At 42.5% G+C, this 18,849-nt stretch overlaps 1 protein-coding gene across 4 annotated transcripts in view; it reads left to right on the top strand.

Moving 5' to 3' along the window:
- PDZD2 (PDZ domain containing 2) overlaps positions 1 to 14,157 on the top strand; it is a 322,225-nt gene extending 308,068 nt beyond the window's left edge. For all 4 annotated transcript variants that reach the window (XM_018065555.1, XM_018065554.1, XM_018065556.1 and 1 more), the window contains 4 exons: positions 3,149 to 3,250; positions 4,284 to 4,554; positions 6,273 to 6,407; positions 11,322 to 14,157. In XM_018065555.1, the coding sequence (XP_017921044.1) occupies positions 3,149 to 3,250; positions 4,284 to 4,554; positions 6,273 to 6,407; positions 11,322 to 11,503 (690 nt within the window). In that variant the 3' untranslated portion in view covers positions 11,504 to 14,157. The remainder of the gene's footprint in view (positions 1 to 3,148; positions 3,251 to 4,283; positions 4,555 to 6,272; positions 6,408 to 11,321) is intronic.

Raw genomic sequence — 18,849 nt, 5'->3', positions numbered from 1 at the left:
CCTTTGCTGTTCACCTGAAACCACATTACTAATCGACGATCCCTCAGTACAAAATAAAAAGTTTAGAGTCTGGGGGTAAAAAAAAAAAAAAACACTACAGAAAACACAGGAAGATGGGACTGCTGCCACCTCAGTGCTCAGGCGTGTGCCACAGGCTTTAGAGGACCCGGGAGAGACCTTCTCCCAAGTCCCGTGTGGCAAGTTCGGCAGCTCAGTCTGATCTGTCTCGATAGCTTGCAGCTTGTTTCAGAAGCTCACTTGTGTTGAATTTTTCAGTGCCAGACTGGTGTTTTAATCCCCCAGGAGCGACTAGTTACCGTCTTACCCACTCACCCCCACACCTGGAGTTTGTCTGCAGCAAGCACTTCCAACAGGACTAGGCACGTTGGAATGGTGGGGGAATGGCCATGAGTACCTCTGTCCACCTAAGTGGACATAACTGCCTGTCAAGGGAGCCACCTGCTGGGGAAACGAGAGTTAACAGCTGTGTACCCCTACCCTGGGGCTTCCCTGGTGGCTCAGGTGGTAAGGAATTTGCCTGCAGTGTGGGAGACCTGGGTTTGATCCCTGGGTCTGGAAGATCCTCTGGAGAAGGGAATGGCAACCTACTCCAGTATTCTTGCCCAGAGAATTCCATGGACACAGAAGCCTGGTGGGCTACAATCCATAGCGTCACAAAGAGTTGGACCCAACTTAGTGACTAACACAGTCCCACCCTGGCCCCAAACAAGACCTTCAAAGAAGAGGATTAGTCATTACAAGTCAAGTCCGTCAATAAATTGGATGTGACAGTAAACAATAACAAAAGAAACCATGGGTTCATATTTAGAATACTTCCCTGAAGCATGTTAATTTCTCAGAAGGATTCACTAAGATCTGAACCCAAATAAATGAATATTTTTTATCCAGAGGAAAAGCAAATATGAACAATTTTTCTTGAGTGGTAATATACCTGGTCACTGATACCACCTGAGAGCACCATTCCAGAAATTCTAACATTACCCAAAAGGGTACCCAGATGTGACGTTGGCATCTAACATGGAATGAACCAGAATGGAGAGGAGATGGGGAGGAATAGAGATCAGTCCCTTTCAGCTTCTACTCCCTTTGGCTTCTCTGTCCCTGGTTTGGTCTGTGTGGTTAGGAAACATCTTGAGACGCGGCATTTTTTACTTTCAGGAAGAGGGACTGTTCCATCTGCTCCCTTCTTTCGTCGACTTGTTACAAATGATGAAAGCCTTACTCTTGGATTTTGCATCAAGGTGGCTCAGTGGGTTCATACTTTGCCAGGCTTTTTGCTCCAGACATGTTAGATACGAGGGGAAAACCAAAAAGCCTCAACCAAGGTCACACACTTGAGAGGCGCATTGTCAGGGACCACAAACACAGCAGCGACTCTGGTGTGGACAGTGTGCTGAACGCCACCCTGGGGTCACCTTCCGGCCTCCCTCACCTCCTCACCCTGGTTCCATATGCACCACCAGCAGCTGTTGAAGATTATTCCAACTTTGATCAGAATGCAGCTTTCTTTTGCCTTTTTTCTTATTGTCTTCAGTTAATTTTGGAGAGGAGCTTTGAGTAGAAACGTGCTTTCTCTGCCATCTTCTGAAGTTTACTACCTTGCTTTTTTCCCAATGAGTATGATCCGCAGGTGTTGTGCGCTATGAGAGATTGAGTCAGGAAACAGCTCTGGTCTTGACACTTCAACACGTGCATATCTTGGAGAGCTCTTGAGGACCATCTAGCTTCGCTGATGCTGTGCTAACCTTTTTGGAGAGGCAACACTTAGCCTAGCAGTCGGTCTCTAGCACACTTGTACCCACAAACACAACTAGAGCAAGAAAAAATTAGAATAAATTAAAATTTTGGTGATATATCCCAGAATGCAGAAGTCTCATTCTTAAATCTTTGCTCCAATAAGGTATTTAAATATCTGAGCAGTATTTCTAGTTCACCATCCCATTTCCCAGAAGCAGCACAGAGATCATTTCCCAGACCACAGGTTCCTGTTTTTGTGAGAAACCCTGATCGTCACTCCTCTCCACTGACCAGCATCTGAGTGTATATAGGCTTGAAACTTGCCCATGAAGTAGACATCCCAGCCCCCCAAAGTTCTGCTGGATATTCTAGTGTTAGCTTAGGTTTGAATGAACCTCTTTAGAGTGGTGTAAAAATGCTTGGGATTACTCTTTAGAACTCATACTAAACCCTGTGTTTTTAAACATTGGTTTCTTTGCCCAGCAAAACAAAGAGGTGGTCTTCTCTTTCAACATTTTCACTTTCTCTGTTGCAGCCAGCCTGGTTAGATTCTTTTTCTGTTGCTGAGCTTGAGAACACCTTGAATTGATGGATTATAAATCAATTACTTCAAGGGAAACCTAGCAACGCAGCTCTTTAAAACGATGCTGAATCATATCTAGCATGTGGGCAAAGGAAGTCGAAGGAAGTCAAAATTCAGAATAATTAGCCCAGATAATTTTAAAATCTTTATTGCAAGGTACCTTTCAATTGATGCTTAAAACACAGGAATGTCTTCTGCTATTTAACCCTAGGACTCAGTTACTAAGAATGTTCTAGTCCCAGTGAGTTGACAGTTTTATATGTACTTTCCATTTTTTTCAAAATACTTGGTGTTTTTTAACTGCCAGTTCATTCATTCTACCTAAAATCCAATGAGCTGAATATGGTGGGGTTGCGGGGGTGTAAAACTTATGGCTTCAATGTGCTCTTATCCTGTCTTGGCACCTATACTTCTGCTACTGACAACATGGGCTTTGCTCAATTGTAGACTGAGAAAACTGTCAAGAAATCCTTGCATGATTGAATTATGTGCTAGGATCAGATTTGGGAACACACCATCTGGTGTTGAGAATGGCTTCGAAGTGTCCCGTGTCCCTGCGCCCATCCTGGTTCATATGACCTTCCCAGTGGTCCTAGAGCTATAAGATGGACCCTTGAAACTCTGCATAAGCACCACTCAGGAGGAATGCAGGGTATTTGAGACGGGCCCTCCACTCCCAATACTGTGTGGAAACATCTAACCACCAGGGTTAGCAGCGACAAGCTCCGCAGTACTGTGGGGAGGATGTGTTCAAAACTTCCTTACTCTGGCACAGGAAATACATTGGTTTCTGTTTCTTTTCACCAGAACAAAGAAGATATTTGCTTCATAGTCTTGAATAAAAAAGAAGGCTCAGGTCTGGGATTCAGTGTGGCAGGAGGGACAGATGTACAGCCAAAAGCAATTGTGGTAAGTGACAGTGTCGAGATGCTGTCGGGTCAGTCCTGCAGCAGCCTGAGAACTTAATCAGCACAGAATTCATGGCAGTCGGTTCAAAGAATGGTGACGGGACACCGCCCCCCCCCCACCCCCCTTCAAAACAAAGTGGGGAAAGTGGTACATAATGTTCTCGTTGACAAACACAGGCACTTTTAACAGCGAGTGACCTAAGATGCTGCTGCATATAAACAGTTGTCTACATCCTCATATTCACCTAAACCTTTTATTGGTTTAAGATGGACCTTAGAACTAATGGACCAAAACTTGCATTTGCTTTTAAATCTGTTTTCTCAAGATTAAAATTTTACATCACTCAAGAAGCCTCTGAAACCATTAGGGAGGTCAGCTTCCTTGGGCGAGACCCAGTCCTGTTCGTCTTTTTTCTTATTGCCCCATGGAGCACCAGTATTCTTGCCTTGAGAATCCCATGGACAGAGGAGCCAGTCCATGGGGTTGCAAAGAGTTGGACATGACTAAAGTGATTGGGCACGCACATGGAGCACCAAGGCCCATTTTAGACGCTACTGCTAAGTCGCTTCAGTCATGTCCAACTCTGTGCAACCCCATAGACGGCAGCCCACCAGGCTCCGCCGTCCCTGGGATTCTCCAGGCAAGAACACTGGAGTGGGTCGCCATTTCCTTCTCCAATGCATGAAAGTGAAAAGTGAAAGTGAAGTCGCTCAGTTGTGCCCGACTCTTCGCGACCCCATGGACATGGACTGCAGCCTACCAGGCTCCTTCATCCATGGGATTTTCCAGGCAAGAGTACTGGAGTGGGTTGCCATTGCCTTCTCCGATTTTAGACGCTAGCAAGAATGAAACTGTACTGAGGTGCTGCTGCTGCTCTTATTAATCCTGTTTCTCACATGGAATGTTTTTGGTAAACCAAGTGTTGGTATCGCATGGAAAACTTGCCATGAGAAACTTATTTTACTACAGCTTGGTGCTTTTGCTTTTTCTGGACGTCATAAGTGAATTTGGCTCTGTCCTCCCCTTGTCGCAGGTCCACAGGGTGTTTTCTCAGGGGGCGGCTTCTCAGGTAGGGACTGTGAGCCGAGGGGATTTCCTGCTGTCCCTCAACGGTGCCTCACTGGCTGGCTTAGCCCACGGGGACGTGCTGAAGGCTCTGCACCAGGCACAGCTGCACAAAGAGGTCCTCCTGGTCATCAAGAAAGGGAGTGATCAGCCCAGGCCCTCCAGCCGGCAGGAGCTTCCCACAGCCAACGGGAAGGGCTTGGTGTCCAGAAAGACCAGCCCCCTGGAGCCTGGAACAGGTAAGTAAGAAGTTCAGCAACTGCGGTGGCCTGAGCTATTTGTGATGGTTTTGGCGAGAATGGCACTGATTACTCTGAACAAGAAAGAAACTCTTCCTGTCCAGATGCCTCCACAGTGTCGGGCGCGTTCGTCGTCTTCCCTCTGCTCCACTGTCTTGCTCTTATTCTAGAAAACAGAAGCCCTTCCCAGTACAAGAAAATACCTTACTTAGCAGATCTTGTCATGCTTAACCTTTGCCCTTGCACTGTCTCAGCTGTTTGGTGCACTTTTTCTCTTTCTGGCCACATGGCTTGCGAGATCTTAGTTCTCTGACCAGGGATTGAACCCTGGCTCTGGCAGTGAAAGCACTCACTTAACTACTGGACCACCAGGGAATTCCTTATTTGGTGTATTTTCAGTGGAATTCTGGAAACTTAAGCTGTCAAAGAAAACCACCGGGCACTCAGTCCTAACAGCTTTCAGAGTTTGTAATACTCAGGAACTCAGATATAGAAGGCTGTCCTGAAATTTGTAATCATTAAGTATTCCTATAGCAGCTTCAGGGCATCTGGCCTTGAACCAGCTTTAACAGAGTTACCAAACTACACACACATTCAAGGCATATTTCTTTGTATTCCTATTCTTCAAGATCCCCCTGCCCAGGGCTCTACCAGATCTGATATGCTTTACCCATGATAAGGTGATTATGCCTTATCAAGCACTGACTGCAGCCCACTTGGACTTAATGTTAGAGGTGCCAAGAAAGCTTTCAAAAATCCTGATGCCCAGGAAATCCCCAGGTCAATTAAGTCAAACTCTGAGAGTAAGGGTGGGGTGAGGAATGGGGGCTCAGTATCTTTTCAAGGTTCCCAGGTGATTCCAGTATGGGCTCATTTTCCTGTTTAACTGAAAGCAAAAATGACCTATTGAAAAATGGTGCCCCTCCCACTGTGAGGAAGTTTCTTTCAGACCATGTGGAGTGGCCTTTAAACCACAGGAATGGCCGTTATATTCAAAGGTGGTGATGCTACTGGTCTCAACCCCAAGTGGACAGTTTAATCTGTCTGTGGTCCTTCCCCTGCCTCCCAAGGTATTAAGTGCCCTTTCCACTCAACTCAAGACATCCTTCACTGGTACAGTACTGAAGGGAAATAAAAGGCAAATTTACAATCTGTATTCAGACCCCCAAGATAGAGTTCAGCCAGGCCTCTCCAAACTAGCACACAAAGTAGGCACAGGCTTGTTGCTATGGAGCAGGCATCACCACGGAAACACTCCCCATAGTGGAGCCAGGAGATGGCAATGAAGACAGCTAGTGTGTGATACAGACAACCAGAAGCAGGGGTACCCCTCACAGAAGGAGGACGGAAGCGCCACGTCTCACTTGAGGCCTGGCATTTGGGTATCACAGGTTGTCAGAACCAGACTGTGATGTTTAGCCGCCAAGGCTGGCAGGAAATCAAATCTGATTCCCGAAGCGTGACTTCAGTCTACCCTGAGATGTGCACTGACTGAAGGGATTTCTGCCTGGGCAGCAGTGCCTTGTCTGTGCTTGCAGAAGGTGCTTAGGCGAGCAGAGGGGTGGGGTCGGCAGGAGCACAGCTCCAGGTGTGGGGAGACCAACCTTAACATTGGTGGACAGGACTTGAGAGTGCTCGGGGAACACGCTAGGGGGCCCTGGGCAGGCAGGGCCTCAGATCACTGTCGTCAGCTTTGCAGACACATGCTTTCGCTGCAGGGAGAAGCACAGCTGTGCACGAGGCTCTGTGTGTTGAAGTGCTGAAGACCTCGGCCGGGCTGGGCCTGAGTCTGGATGGAGGGAAGTCATCCATGTCTGGAGATGGGCCCCTGCTCGTTAAAAGAGTGTACAAAGGTAATCTCCCAGAAACCCCAGTCCTCGGCCCAGTGCCTATTTTCTCTATGTGCATGTCAGTGCTTTCCATCTGGAAATCAAATTTGTTTTAAAATTTTACCATGTTTTTAATGCTGACATCCAGGGTTTACTGCATCAGCTGTCGCGAGCATTTCACACGTGTTGCTCATCCACATGACAGTTATATAGCATGGGTACTGTTCTCATCCCTGTTTTACAAAAGAAGAAACTGAGCCACCAGGGAGTTACACAGACACCTAAGGTCACACCAATATAAGTGGCCAAACCCAGCTTGAACCCAGGCTGTCTGCTCCAGTGTCTGTGTCTCCAGCCTCAAGGCTGTATCCCTGACTCCATGTTCTTACCATTAGCTGTATGGACATGAATACAGCAAGCTAAGTGATGCCATCAGAATTGCCGGTCAGGGGTACTTAACATTCGTCAAGGTCATATTCATTTAAAATTGCAAATGCTGGATTTCAAGAAGGTAATATGTGAGCCAGTAGATATCACTGCAATAGTTGGGAGACAGGAGGTCTCTTCATGAACTCAGTGTATTTTATGATCTTGGACAGTTCTCAAAATTCTCTCTCTAGGTCCCAGAGCTGAGCAGTTATATTAATAATATAATTATACTAATGATTTGTTTATATATACCCACATATGCTATTTATATATGAAATATTTTATAATACTGATTTCATATATATAACATATATTTATATTGATATTGTTAATATACTTATTCAGCTCAGAAATCTGAAGAGATTCTTGGGACTGCCCATGATCACAAAATGAATTATTCAAGTCATGAAGAAATTTCATCTTTACCAGTGATTCTAACAATATCTACTGCTCCCATCTTACTTTCTTGAAGTCTGCAGTGAAGTTGCTCAGTCGTGTTCGACTCTTTGCTACCCCATGGACTGTAACCTATCAATCAGGCTCTTCTGTCCATGGGGATTTTCCAGGCAGTAGCACTGGAGTGGACTGCCATTTCCTTCTCCAGCAGATCTTCCCGACCCAGGGATTGAACCCAGGTCTCCCGCACTGTAGACAGACACTTTTACCATCTGAGCCACCAGGGAAGTCCAACTGTAAACAGTGGTGGCCGGAAACAGGCTGTTTGCTCACGGTCCCTGGGGCAAGCAGAGGACAGGCACAGACCAGGAGCCGAGCCTCTGCAGTGTGGTGTCTAGACGCTCGGCACCAGGAAAAGGGGCAACACTGCACCTGTTAACTTGGCAGCAGTGGGTCACAGAGAGCCAAGTTCAGGAAAACGTTTGAGTTTGACTCTCAAGAGCGCTCCTAAGCAAGAGCTGTAAACAAAAAGATACAGAGTACATGAGGAAATCATCAACAGACATGATGAACAGCAAAGTCCATCAAAAAACTGAGGCAGAAAAATATTATCCATGAAAAGACAGGAGGGTATTCAAAAGAAGCAGGCAGATACATTAAAACACCCACAAAAACCCATTAGCAGAAACAAAGTCTGAAAGTATTTAAGTATTCAAAGAAAGTATTTAAATTAATGAACAGAATTAAAAATATACTAAATCCTTAAGGAAAGAATTTATAAAAATCAAGGAAGAAACCTTAAAAACTGCAGCACAATGGAATAAAGAGATAAAAATTACAAAAGGGTATTGAGCGATAAGGGAGAATGAGGAATGCCAGATAAAGTAAAAGAAATATTCAGAGAAGTCATGACTGTTGAAAAACAATAGCAGTATTCAGGCATAAGAAAACCTAAAAAGAGCACACAGCAAATTTGCAGCAACCAGACAGGCAGCACCAATGAAGAGGAAGACGATGGAATAATGAGCGGACTGAGCCTAAAACAGCAAGATGGGGATGTTTAGGACACGCACAGTGAAGGGTAACTGTGATCAGTCACAGGACATGAAGCTTCTGCCGGCCAAGCAACTCACCCCTCAAGAAGGTGTTTTTGGCCTGTGAGCCAAAAGACCAGGGGCCAGATAAAGCAGCACCCAGGTGGAGACCGGAAGGCCAGGCCCAGGAATTTCACAGCATCTGCAGCACCAGAGTGGAAAAGCAGCCCCGGGAAAGATGAGTGCCCCTGAGATCTCCTCACAGAGCAAAGACGATGTCCCAGTATCTTCCTGGCCTCTGTCTAGCATCAGGCTAGAAATCCATGAACACTGTGTAAGTGGACAGAGAAAAAGGGAATGATGCACCTGTTCCACAGACAAGCCTTGCCAGTGCTCTTGTGTACAAGCCTGCAGATTTATTCCTGGGAAAAGGCAGTCAAGGATTTCTGAATATTATATTGCTCCCTCCTCTTGAATCTTTCTGGAGACCGGTAAAGCTAGTTTCTTTGTTCAGGCTTAGCACTCTACCCAAAGATTTTTTCTTACCTTTATTTTACTTAAAAATTGAATGGATACAGATTTTCTGTTTATCTTGGTTTCCTGTGCCCTTCAGCCCAGACACTAAAAGCAATACAGCAATATTCAATTTCTTACATCAGGCTAATACAAAAAAATTCTTTGAATAATAAATGAATTAAATATTATATTTCCCAAAAGCTCTCTTGAAGGTCAGGGATTTTATTGATGAAAAAAATCAGTAAATAATTACTTGTAACCTCTTGTGTGAAGCAGCAGCCATCGAGGTAGAACATCATCACTATTACTGTCTAAGAGCTAAGAGAATCAAATGTCAAGCCAATATAAACAGTTCACCAAGATTGCAGAATTCACAATAAACATACAAAAAAGGCAACAGAATTTCCTGTATATCAACAATAACCATTGTTTTAAAATCCTAATAGAGAGGATTACATAAATATCATTCAAAAACACACCATAAAAGTGTATAATTTATATTACACATATATATATTATACACATATATAAAATGTTTAACTTCTAAATGGCAAAAAGTTTCATAAAAATCTAAGCAACTAGAAGATATTTGCAATGTATTTACATCAACAAAAGGCTAATTCCAGAATATATAACTATAATTCAATGAGAAATACAAAATAAAGGGAAAATCTGGGTAAATGAAATGAACAGAAAATAGACAAAAGTTAAAATCTAAATGGTCAACAAATAAGAGGGAAGGATACTCAAACTAATATTAGTTATTGGGTGAAAATTATAACTACTAGGAATCATCTTTTTAAAATCAGGTTGGCCATAAATAAGAAATCTCATAATACGATGTGTTGGCAAGATGTAGGGAAAGGAGAACACTCATACTTTCTTGCAAAAGTATATATAATGGTACCTCTCTCTGGGGAAGAATTTGGCAGTGCTTGCTAAATTGGAAGCTATGAAACAGTTTAAATTTCTATCTGTAGCAAAATGATGAGTAAAATACATTACATCCATTAAAAAGGAAAACTATGCAGCGATTCAAGAAGCAAGTAGGATCTACATCCGTTAACGGGGACCAGCTCAAAAGCCGCGCTGAACGAGAGAAAGAGCTAGATGTGCGTTCAGTACTGTAAGCCACCGACGCGCAGGAACAACTGAAAGGAACCTCAAAGTGTGCTACACAAAAACTATGCAAGACGTTTTTGGGCAAAAAGCATAAAACCCAAGACAACAGTGGTTTAAACAAGAAGGTTTACTTCTCTCTCGTGTGTAAAGAAGTCCAGAAGCTGGCACAACCTCTGGTGTGCACAGCACTGAGTGGTTCAAGGACTTCATCTGCATGGTCTCATTAGATCCGTGTAAAAACCTAGTGAGGGAACAAGATAGGTTAACACCATTTTGCAGATGAGAAAAATGAAATTTTAAGAAACCTTAACCTGCTTGAAGTCACAGACTTGAGACCAAACCAGTGTGACTGCCTACAGCCCCTAACTCACAGACTCCTGTTTTGATTGGTTGGAATCCCCATATCCTTAGACTCAGATGAACACCCAGAACCTGCCTGGGGCCTTTAGTTAATATTCCTAGAACAGGAAATATGCTGACACCGTGTTAATTGGGTCTGTTAGACATCAGTGCTTTAAGACTTCCAAAAATGTGTATCTTGAGAAATCAATGATTAGGACTAACTCAGTCTCCTTGTTCTTTGTAGGCCTGGCATCAGTGAGGACTCATTTCTTTTCTGATAACAGTTTATCTGTCTGTCATTAACAACATAAAGTGTTTTGTTCTCGAGTGGGTTGCATTTGAACTTCCTTTCTTCCAGCTATATTTTTATTATTTTGTCCGTCTTTATAATTAACTATCTCGGATAATAACGATGATTGACAAAAAGATCTGCTCAGTATTTTGAGATCCAATTAAACATTTGAGAAAATTCTTTTCAAACTTAGGTATTTTTCTCTTTCAATGTCCTTTCTTCTTTAATATGATTGTTTCAAATGTTAATGTGCAAGAGTATATAGAAGGGGATGCAAGCCCTGTCTTTTCCAAAGTTCATCAACTTGCCATAACATACACAGAGCTTCATGGAGAAATATGTTAAGCTTTGTTAAGTAAAATGTATCTCTGTGGGTCACTGATGAGTATATAATTCTCATTAATTCTCAGCATGTTGGATATATCAGCCAATATCTATTAACAAGTAAAAGCTGAACTTGTTTTTTATTGGTCATTTGGATTTTTGATGGGTTGATTATTGATCTGGAGATCTTTAGCCCAGCTGAAGAGTAACCCCCATTCTATTTGTTGACGAAATACAATGAAAATATCTTCCCCTAGTCAGTTGATTATGTTTAGGGGAAGTGGGGTTACAGATTTGAATTTATGTGGTCACATTTCTTTTTCTGAGTATATGCTTTGTGTGTCTTAAGAAAAATTTCCTTCTCCTAAGATTAAAGGCAGCACATGGTTTAGAGATTTTTCTCGCTAAAGTTTTTAGTTTACTTGGAGATTATTCTAGATATTATGAAAGTTCCCAGCTATCATTCTGTATTTATTCTCACAGGTGGTGCAGCTGAGCAAGCAGGAACAATAGAAGCTGGAGATGAAATTCTTGCCATTAACGGGAAATCTCTAGTGGGGCTGATGCATTTCGATGCCTGGAATATCATGAAGGCTGTCCCAGAGGGACCTGTGCAGTTAGTAATTAGAAAGCACAGGAATTCTTCATGCAGCAAGCACTGGTAGTGACACTAACAGTGCTTGTTACTTTTTTTTTAAAACCTGGAATCTCCTTTTCTCAATTTCTTTCTTCGGCAAATCAGAATGACTTCTCTAAACAGTGAGTTCCTGAAACAACAGAGAAGCACTGGTGCGGGCAAGACTACCAAACTCCCCAGCGCTTTTGCTCACGCATGAAGCAGCAGCCATGGAGCTGAGCTCCTAAGCCTTCCGCCTGGATCACTTAGGCTGGGAGGGCCCACTTCGTCCCAGTGCCTGTCCCCTCCTGTCTGCCATGTTTCCTGATGGGGACACAAGATGTGGCATGCCCTTCTTTACTTGAAACATTTAGTGAGACCTCCAAATCCTTCCTCCCACCTCTCCCAACATAATCAGTCCTGGCAATTAGTGACCTAACAAACAAAGTCTGAGGGCAACACAACTGTCACAACTTATAAAGACTAGTTTTATATAATTTTGTAAGTAAATGACAGAATGCTTTTAGGCACATTCAGTGGAAGGAGCTAAGGGTCTGTTATCCTGAAAAGAAAAACATGACCCTTGAACAAACAGAATCAGTTATGACCTAATGGTTAGGTTGGCTCAGGAATTATCCAAAAATGAAAAAGCAAAATACAGAAAGTGGTATTTTTAGTGAGTATAATGTGCAACGTATGGCTGCATAGTTTAATCGGTGGTTACTGATCACCATGAAGTATTGATCATGATCTAAAGTGTACGTCGTAAGGCAATTTTACAGGAATGCAGTTTGGATAAACTGTACTAAATAGCCATGAACTTCGCTGCTTAGAATGAGCAGAAAGTTCCAGCTCTGAAAGCACCTTACATCCAGTTTGCAACTTGTCTTGAATAAATGCTGAAATTCAAGACTGGTCAATGAAAGAGCAGGCAAAAATACCATTGTCACTGAGTTTCCATTTTTATATTTTATGTACTCTCCAACCACTAATTTAAGCTAAATTTTTAGAAATCAATTATCTTTTTAGTATCCTTGGATTGTAATCCAAGTAGAGGAGCTTAAAATAATCCTTTTAGAGGACTTTTTTTTTTTACTTTTTTCCCCCCTTTCTCAATAAGCTTAAGAAATGTAACATTTCTAACCACTGGATCAATTTTCCTGACCTTGACCTGAGTATAATGACATAGCTCTGCAGTGACTGAAGTTTTTGCTCTTTTTGTTTTCCTGTTTTGCAAATTCTCTTTTGCCAAAAATGTTTCTCAGCAGAACACAGTTGTGACTCACACTTGCTTGTGACACTCATTCCAGCTGCTCTTCCTTCTGAAGCACCAGCTTCTTTGTAGTAACTGTTTCCATTCGATGTTGCTGTTCCTGGTCACCAAAAGGGCCGGCCTCTCCTCGTACTGTACGTTTTCTTAACGATCCAGACCCTCATCAGCTTCGTTTACTAAAATGTAATCAGAAGATGGAGAACGAGGGTGAGTCAGTCTTTCAAGGTAAAGGAGCAGAATTGAGTGGTCACAGGCCACATGCTCAGGTGGCACAAACCAGCTGAGTGCTGAGAATACGGGTGAAGCTGCATACCTGCATCCATGGTGACGCAAAGGTTTTCTGTGGGCGAGTTCTTTAATTAACCTATTTCTGAGTGACTGATCCCAGTAAACCTCTGTGGCGCTGGCCCAGGGAGGTTCTCAGATGGGATTGAGTTATGTGGCTGGTGTGAGCCCGGATTCCTCATTTTTAAACAGGTTATACAAAAGGGAATGTAGTTCACGAGTTTGCTAGAAAGACCTGATTAATTTAGCTTCTACTTTTCACTACTGCAGTTCCAGGTAGGATACTATAGGAAGTCAGTGCAAGGTGCATGCTAGATTGTTTTTTAAGTCTCTGGGGTCAGTTTTGTGGCTTCTGCTTTCTTGCCTAAATGAGAGATGATTTGAAGTACACGCTGAAAATTTTTTGTCTCCGCTCTTCTAGCTGTGCCTACATAGAAATGCACAGTCCATGTGACAGGAGCTTCTGAAGCAACAGAACAGTCTCTCCTTCTAAGAGTTCCTAACCCTTATAACTAAAAAGTGTGAGGGTAGCCCTCTGGTTCACTGAACCACATTCAAGTCATCAGCTATTTCTAGTGGACCTCGCCAGAAGGCTTCCCTTGGAATTCGACAGTTAGAATTTGAGGAAGCAAAAGCTAAACTCTGACCCTAAGATAGAAAGATATTTACTTGTTGTCAGTGTCCAAGGCATGACTTGTATTTCTGATTAGTCTAATAAATTCCCACACTTCCTGACGTGAACACTAATGGTATTGTCCTACTAAAACTTCCATTGTTTTGGTTTTTTTAGCTGGTCAGTCAGTCATCCAATAAGCTATGATGGTAACTTTGTTATAATGTGTATATCGTAGTTGCAAGGATATACCGTGAAGGTTGAAGTAAGTTGGGTTTCATTTCTATCCTCCCACACACAGTTCATTTAATTTTAGGGTTGACTTAATTGGCACCACACCTGTTGTATGATATTATACATTATCCTTTATTTATGTAAAATAAAATGCCTTATATATTATGAAAGAGTAAGTGCAATAATACAAAATAGCCTGTACATTTTTAAAATGTTGTCGCCAAGTTATGTAAATCCACATCTCTATAAACAACCTTTTTAAAGTAATTTTAAGAAAATAAACACTGTTTACTACTTGTTTGTGTTTTTAGTTCTGCATCTATAGAATAACATTTTACAACTTGAAGATAAATACTGATGACCTGAATGGGTAAGAGGAACAGGCAAAAGAAGTCAAATCCCTCTTCTTCCATGGTCACACCTAGGATATGACACAAACTCAAATCCATTCCACCTCTGAAATCTATAAATCACACAGCTCACACCTTTACAACCTCCTGGAGCTTACTGCCCCCTTTCTCGTGGTACTGCTGCTTCAATTTCAACAGGTCTCTATTCCCTAGTGTGCATGCTAAGTCACTTAAGTTGTGACCAACTCTTTGTGACCCTATGGACTGTAGCCTGCCAGGCTCCTCTGTCCATGGGATTCTCCAGGTAAGAATACTGGAGTGCATTGCCACGCCCTCCTCCAGGGGATCTTCCTAACTCAGGGATCAAACCCAGGTCTCCTGCATTGCAGACAGATTCTTTACCAGTGAGCCACCAGGCAGGGAAGCGCCACCTGAGAGGCCCCTAATCCCTAAACAACTGTCAATTTTTTCACCTTCAGAAACCACTCCATCCTGCATTCCTTCTTGTTTGGACTAGACCTTATGGTAGAACACAACAGTCTCCATCCAGCTCATTAGGCACACAGCGCCTTCACTCAGGTTGACCCAGGATCCTTTCAACCAGCCAGCTTCTTGGTGCTTACATGTCAATTCCTAGAGAAAAATCTCACAACTGAACAGTATGATGCTGCTGCAAATTCAGAGTTTCCAGCCTCAACTGGATGCTACTTGCAGTTGTTTTTCCTTGTCAGTGTTTTCTCTCCTTCATAATGACTACGTTATTCATTTTTCCTAAAAACCCTACCCGTTTTCTACCCGCTCCCCGGAAATACTTGGGTGATCTAGGATCTTACTTCAGAGTGAAATTAAAAGCATCTACTTTATTTTAGGCTCTTTTGGTTTTCAGATGCAGATACCAAATTAGAGTAGCCCAAGGAAGCAGGCAAGATGGCATCTCACGGAAATCCCAGAATAGGCCTCAGCATATGACCTGGCCTCAGTGACGGGAGGAACTTGGGGGTCATGGGTCCTCACGCAGTGCCCCCACTGGTAGGGCTCCACTGCTGGGTGCAGACCCGCCTCTCCTTCCCCCACCAGCTGGCAGCTGTATCCTCAAGTCTTCACACCATTCATTTAGAAACTGATCAATGCTATTTTGTAATCATTTTGGCCCCACTCTGTATCACAGAACTGTGGAGGTACAGGCTCCCTGCTGCCTGTCCAGTTTTCCATAGATCCTTCGAAAGAAAGGTTCTGATTGGCTCAGTCCACTGCTACACTTGGTTAGAGCTTTTTCCTGGGGGAGAGTTTTAATAAAATATAGAAATAGCCACAAACCCATTCTATGAAAGTCGAAGGCTACATACCATGCACAATAAAGGGAGACCAAAATGACAATGAAACGGGGTACAACTCTCTGAAGAAGAGAGAGAGGGTATGAAATGAGAGTTCTGAAGAAAGTAAAGAATATCAACAAAGCCTTTAACTTGAAGAAAGGGGATAGATGGTGAGCCCCAGAAAGGTCAGAAAGCACCCAGAATTGAAGCCATTTCCACTCTGCAGAATGGCAGGGAAGGAGAGGTTGAAGACGTTGAGTCTCATTTTGGTTTTCCCAGGCACCCCGTGAGCCTCAGCGGGTCACAGGAGTAACGGGGGAGGAATGGTCTGCTCTCAGGGGAGCCCCTACCACACAGGTTCCTGCAAGGAAAGGGCTCAACTGATCCACTCAGCCTCTGCTCACCCAAACCCATAAAGGCCACACCCTTCCTCATGATCCCCTCAAAGCAGCTGAGGTAGATCTGAATAAAGATTAAAATCAGCTGGTGTCCAACTTTCTCATCCTAAGGGAGGAACTGAATGATGCTTAAACACAGAGCGCTGAAATACCCAACTACTGACCAAATGTCAGGCTTCAATAGAACCCTGCCTCCTCCATTAAACAGCCTCTTATGAAAGAACCAGGAAAGTTGGAGGGAGGGTGTTAAAACAGTATGCAATAGGCAGATTAAAGAATGTAATTTGGAGGATTACCTTGGGAGTCAGAAGAAAATTATAAACACAAACTGTTTTATATTCTCAATTCACTCAAAGAGAATGAGGCTACTAAGAAGCACAAGACCAAAAAAGAGAAGAAGATCAAATGGGATCTGGCAGAACTAAGCACATAAACTCAGAGCACCTTCACAAACCCAGAGTCATACAAGAAGCATCAAATCAACTTATAGAAATATAAGACAGTGACACTAAAGGTGAATTTAACTTGAAAAATGCTTAGAATACAATGAAAATGGACCAAAAAATTTATAAATGTTAGCCAATAGAATCTAGTTATATAGTAATATAATAAATACCAAATTTTAGTGATGTTAATTCAGGAATGCATGAATGATTTAAAATTAAGAAATTAATACACATAAACAGTTCTTATATCAGTAGGACACACACAAATCTTTTGAAAGACGTTTTCTTTTAAAGTCTGCTTCAAACTCTTAATGGAAAACTCCAGAATCATCCCCATTAGAGTCAGGAATACACACAAAAAGATGTTCACTGTTGTTGTTATTATTGAATAACAACATTCTAGGGCTCCCCAAGTAGCTCAAATGGTAGAGAATTTGCCTGCAATGTGGGAGACCTGGGTTCAATCCCTGGGTTGGGAAGATCCCCTGGAGAAGGGCATGCCAACGCACTTCAGTATTCTTGCCTGGAAAATTCCAGGGTCAGAGGAACCTGGTGGGCTACTGTCCATGGAGTCACAAAGAGTTGAACACAACTGAGCAACTAACACTATACTACTAACAACATTCTAGAGATAGAAGCCAATACAATTAGACAGTTTTTTAAGAGGTATAAATAGTAGGAACAAAAATACACAGTTTGCATAGATATATCTCAGTACATGTAAGCACAAACACATCAATTTAAAAACTATTAGAATTCAGCAAAATTGGCTACAAAAATCATCCAACAAAACATGACAAATAGCAAATCAAACAACTAACAAAGGATTAATTTCCAAAATATACAAGCAGCTCATACAACTCAATACCAGAAAAACAAACAACCAAATCAAAAAGTGGGGAAAAGACCTAAACAGACATTTCTCCAAAGAAAACATACAGATGGCTAACAAACATGAAAAGATGCTCAGTATCGCTCATTATTAGAAAAATGCAAATCAAAACTAACAATGAGATATCACCTCACACCAGTCAGAATGGCCATCAAAAAGTCTACAAACAATAAATGCTGGGGAGGGTGTGGATAAAAGGGAACCCTCTTGCACTTTTGGTGGAAATTTAAACTGATACAGCCACTATGGAAGACGGTATGGAGATTCCTTAAAAAACTAGGAATAAAACCACCATATGACCTAGCAACCCCACCCCGAGTCATATACCCTGAGGAAACCAAAATTGAAAATGACACATGTATCCCAATGTTCACTGCAGCACTATTTACAATCGCTAGAACATGGAAGCAACCTAGATGTCCATCAACAGATGAATGGATAAAGAAGCAGTGGTATATACACACAATGGAATATCAGTCATAAAAAGGAACACATGTGAGTCAGCTCTAATGAGGTGGATGAGCCTAGAGCCTATCATACAGAGTGAAGTCAGTCAGAAAGAGAAAGATAAATATTGTTAACACATATATATGAAATCTAGGAAGGTGTTACCAAAGAACTTATTTGCAGGGCGGCAATGGAGAAACAGACATAGAGAACAAACTTATGGACATGGGGGTGGGAGGGAGGAGGACAGGGTGGGATGTATGGAGAGAGCAACATGGAAACTTAAATTACCACATGTAAAATAGATAGCCAATGGGAATTTGCTGTGTGTCTCAGGGAACTCAAACAGGGGCTCTGTACCAACCTAGGGAGTGGGAGAGGGAGAGAGATGAGAGCGAGGTTCAAGAGGGAGGAGACAAACGTATACCTATGGCTGATTCATGCTGGGGTTTGACAGAAAACAACAAAATTATGTAAAGCAGTTATCTTTTAATTTAAAAATAAAAAAGCATAATAACTTGGGCACTAGCCCTATTACATCACCATCAGAAAGCTACTATAATTAAAATAGTCTCCTCTTCCAAAGACAGCCAAACCACTGGGATAAAGACCATGTGCAAGGAAAGAACAGGACATGTGATAAAGATACACACCCCAGCCCCGCACCCTTACCCTCAGAGGACCAGTTGGATAATGGCCCCTGAAACTTGACTAGTTTTTTCACTTTCAAAACTGATCAGCCTGGGATGTCCCTGGTGGTCCAGTGGCTAAGACTCCACACTCCCAATGCAGGGAGCCTCGTTTCGAACCCTGGCAAGGAAACTAGACCCCACATATGGCAACTAACAGTTTGTATGATGCAACTAAAGATCCCATGTGCTGTGCAAATAAATAAATTAAACTACAATTTTTAAAAAAATGATTAGCCAATGCCCCACACTGAGGAGAAACTACTGGGAACAGAATCAAAATTGAATAGAAAAAGAATATAGAGGAAAAAGAAGGTCCAGACAAAGGAGGGTAGAGTAGCAGAACCAGATCTCAGAAAGCAAGCTGCTGTGTTTCTTTAAGTTGAAAACAGAAGGAAGTCTAGACAAAACACAGAAAAGCTGTGCTGTCCTGCATCTCCCCTTTAAAATAG

Source organism: Capra hircus, chromosome 20 (genome assembly GCF_001704415.2).
Source record: "Capra hircus breed San Clemente chromosome 20, ASM170441v1, whole genome shotgun sequence".
In the NCBI taxonomy this organism is placed as follows: Eukaryota; Metazoa; Chordata; class Mammalia; order Artiodactyla; family Bovidae; genus Capra; species Capra hircus.
The sequence above is the reverse complement of the archived record's forward strand: the minus strand, read 5'-3'. Positions and strand labels throughout refer to the sequence as shown.